Consider the following 1,610-nt stretch of genomic DNA (forward strand, 5'->3'; position numbering starts at 1 on the left):
AAAAAAATATTTTAAAATAAAGTAGTCCTTAAGTGTATGTACGTGTTGCTAAAGTAATTTTTCGTTGAAACGTGGATTGGACAAAAACATCAACCTAGTTACTTTTGTGGATCAAATCTTGCTAAAACGGTCGAATCCTTAGTATTGAACTAGTATTAGTTAATTAGAGGTGTCTCCAGTCCAAAACGAGAACCAATACATGTGATGAGCCTTAGTACCACTGCAGCCTTCACTCGGAGAAATTTGAAATTTCACCGTTGCAGGTGTTTGTGGTGGGCCATGACTGGGGGGCGCTGATCGCGTGGTACGTGTGCCTGTTCCGGCCGGACCGCGTCACGGCGCTCGTCAACACCAGCCTCGCCTTCATCCGCAACATAATCGCACGCAATGGACCTGGTTTCGTGAAGCCCACCGACTACTTCAACCGCGCCTACGGCCCCGACTACTACATGTGCCGCTTCCAGGAGCCCGGGGTCGCGGAGGCGCGGCAGTTCGTGCCGGAGCACGCTAGGCGCCTCCTGCGGCAGATCATGTGCCACTGCCTCAGCCACGGCGTGGCCTGTGACGAGGAAATGCACGACGACAAGTACCCGACATCTACGCTCCCTCCTTGGCTCACCGAGGAAGACGTGGACTACTTTGGCGCCGAGTTCGGGAGGACTGGGTTCACTGGCGGCATCAACTACTACCGCAACCTGGACAGGAACTGCGAGCTGGCTGCGGCGTGGGCGGACGCCAAGGTGCAGGTGCCGACCAAGTATGTGGTGGGTGAAGGTGAAATCACGTACCACTTCGAGGGGGTCCAGGAGTACATCCACGGGGGTGGGTTCAAGGAGGACGTGCCACTGCTAGAGGAGGTGGTCGTCCTCCCGGGCGCCGGCCACTTTATCCAGCTGGAGAGGGCACAGGAGGTCAGTGATCATATCTACGACTTCATCATCAAGTTCTCATCTCCAACCTAAGATGGGATTCACAAGCATCCATCTACTGCTTTGGGTTGTCGGTGTTCGACCTTGCGTGTGTATGTTTATTCTTGGATGATCTGTATACCTGCCCGTTTCCGATTGACAAATGTTGATATATTGTTAGGGCCGCAGGTAGGGTTTACCAGAGAGGGGATGTACTTTAGAAAACAAAACATATGATATATTAAGTCTTACTACATTTTATAATATGAAGCAAATGTGCCCATGTGTTGCAACAAGAGAAAGAAATTCGTGCATGCCCCTGGCGATTCATCCATGTTGTCACTTCTCCTCCTTGCCACCGTCATGAATGATTGTCACATGGACGTATGTGATCAATCCCAAGGCGGTGAGCATAATCATCACACGTCAGCACACAACTTTTCACGAGTCTGTTGCTTCGTCAAATTTCAATTCCACGGACTCGTAATGATTTGGGGCGCCACCTTGTCTCTTCTACACTCAATGCATGTATCATCCTCACACTCCTTCCCTAGTCTATGACCCACCCATGTAGTCGTTTGTCACCGGTGGTAGCCCTTACCTACACTACACATACTTGTAATGATGGTGGGCATCACCACCATCTCACTTGAATCATCTGCGTTCATACATGATACATTGGTTTCAATATAGCATTGCAGC

The 1,610-nt window shown here is 50.3% G+C and overlaps 1 protein-coding gene across 1 annotated transcript in view; it reads left to right on the forward strand.

Moving 5' to 3' along the window:
- The window catches only part of LOC123076870 (epoxide hydrolase A-like), a 17,959-nt gene extending 16,787 nt beyond the window's left edge, over positions 1-1,172 (forward strand). The window contains exon 2 of the mRNA XM_044499021.1: positions 264-1,172. Coding sequence (XP_044354956.1) covers positions 264-962 — 699 coding nt within the window. The 3' untranslated portion in view covers positions 963-1,172. The remainder of the gene's footprint in view (positions 1-263) is intronic.
- Positions 1,173-1,610: the final 438 nt, after the last annotated feature.

The sequence above is a fragment of the Triticum aestivum genome, chromosome 1B (assembly GCF_018294505.1).
Source record: "Triticum aestivum cultivar Chinese Spring chromosome 1B, IWGSC CS RefSeq v2.1, whole genome shotgun sequence".
In the NCBI taxonomy this organism is placed as follows: Eukaryota; Viridiplantae; Streptophyta; class Magnoliopsida; order Poales; family Poaceae; genus Triticum; species Triticum aestivum.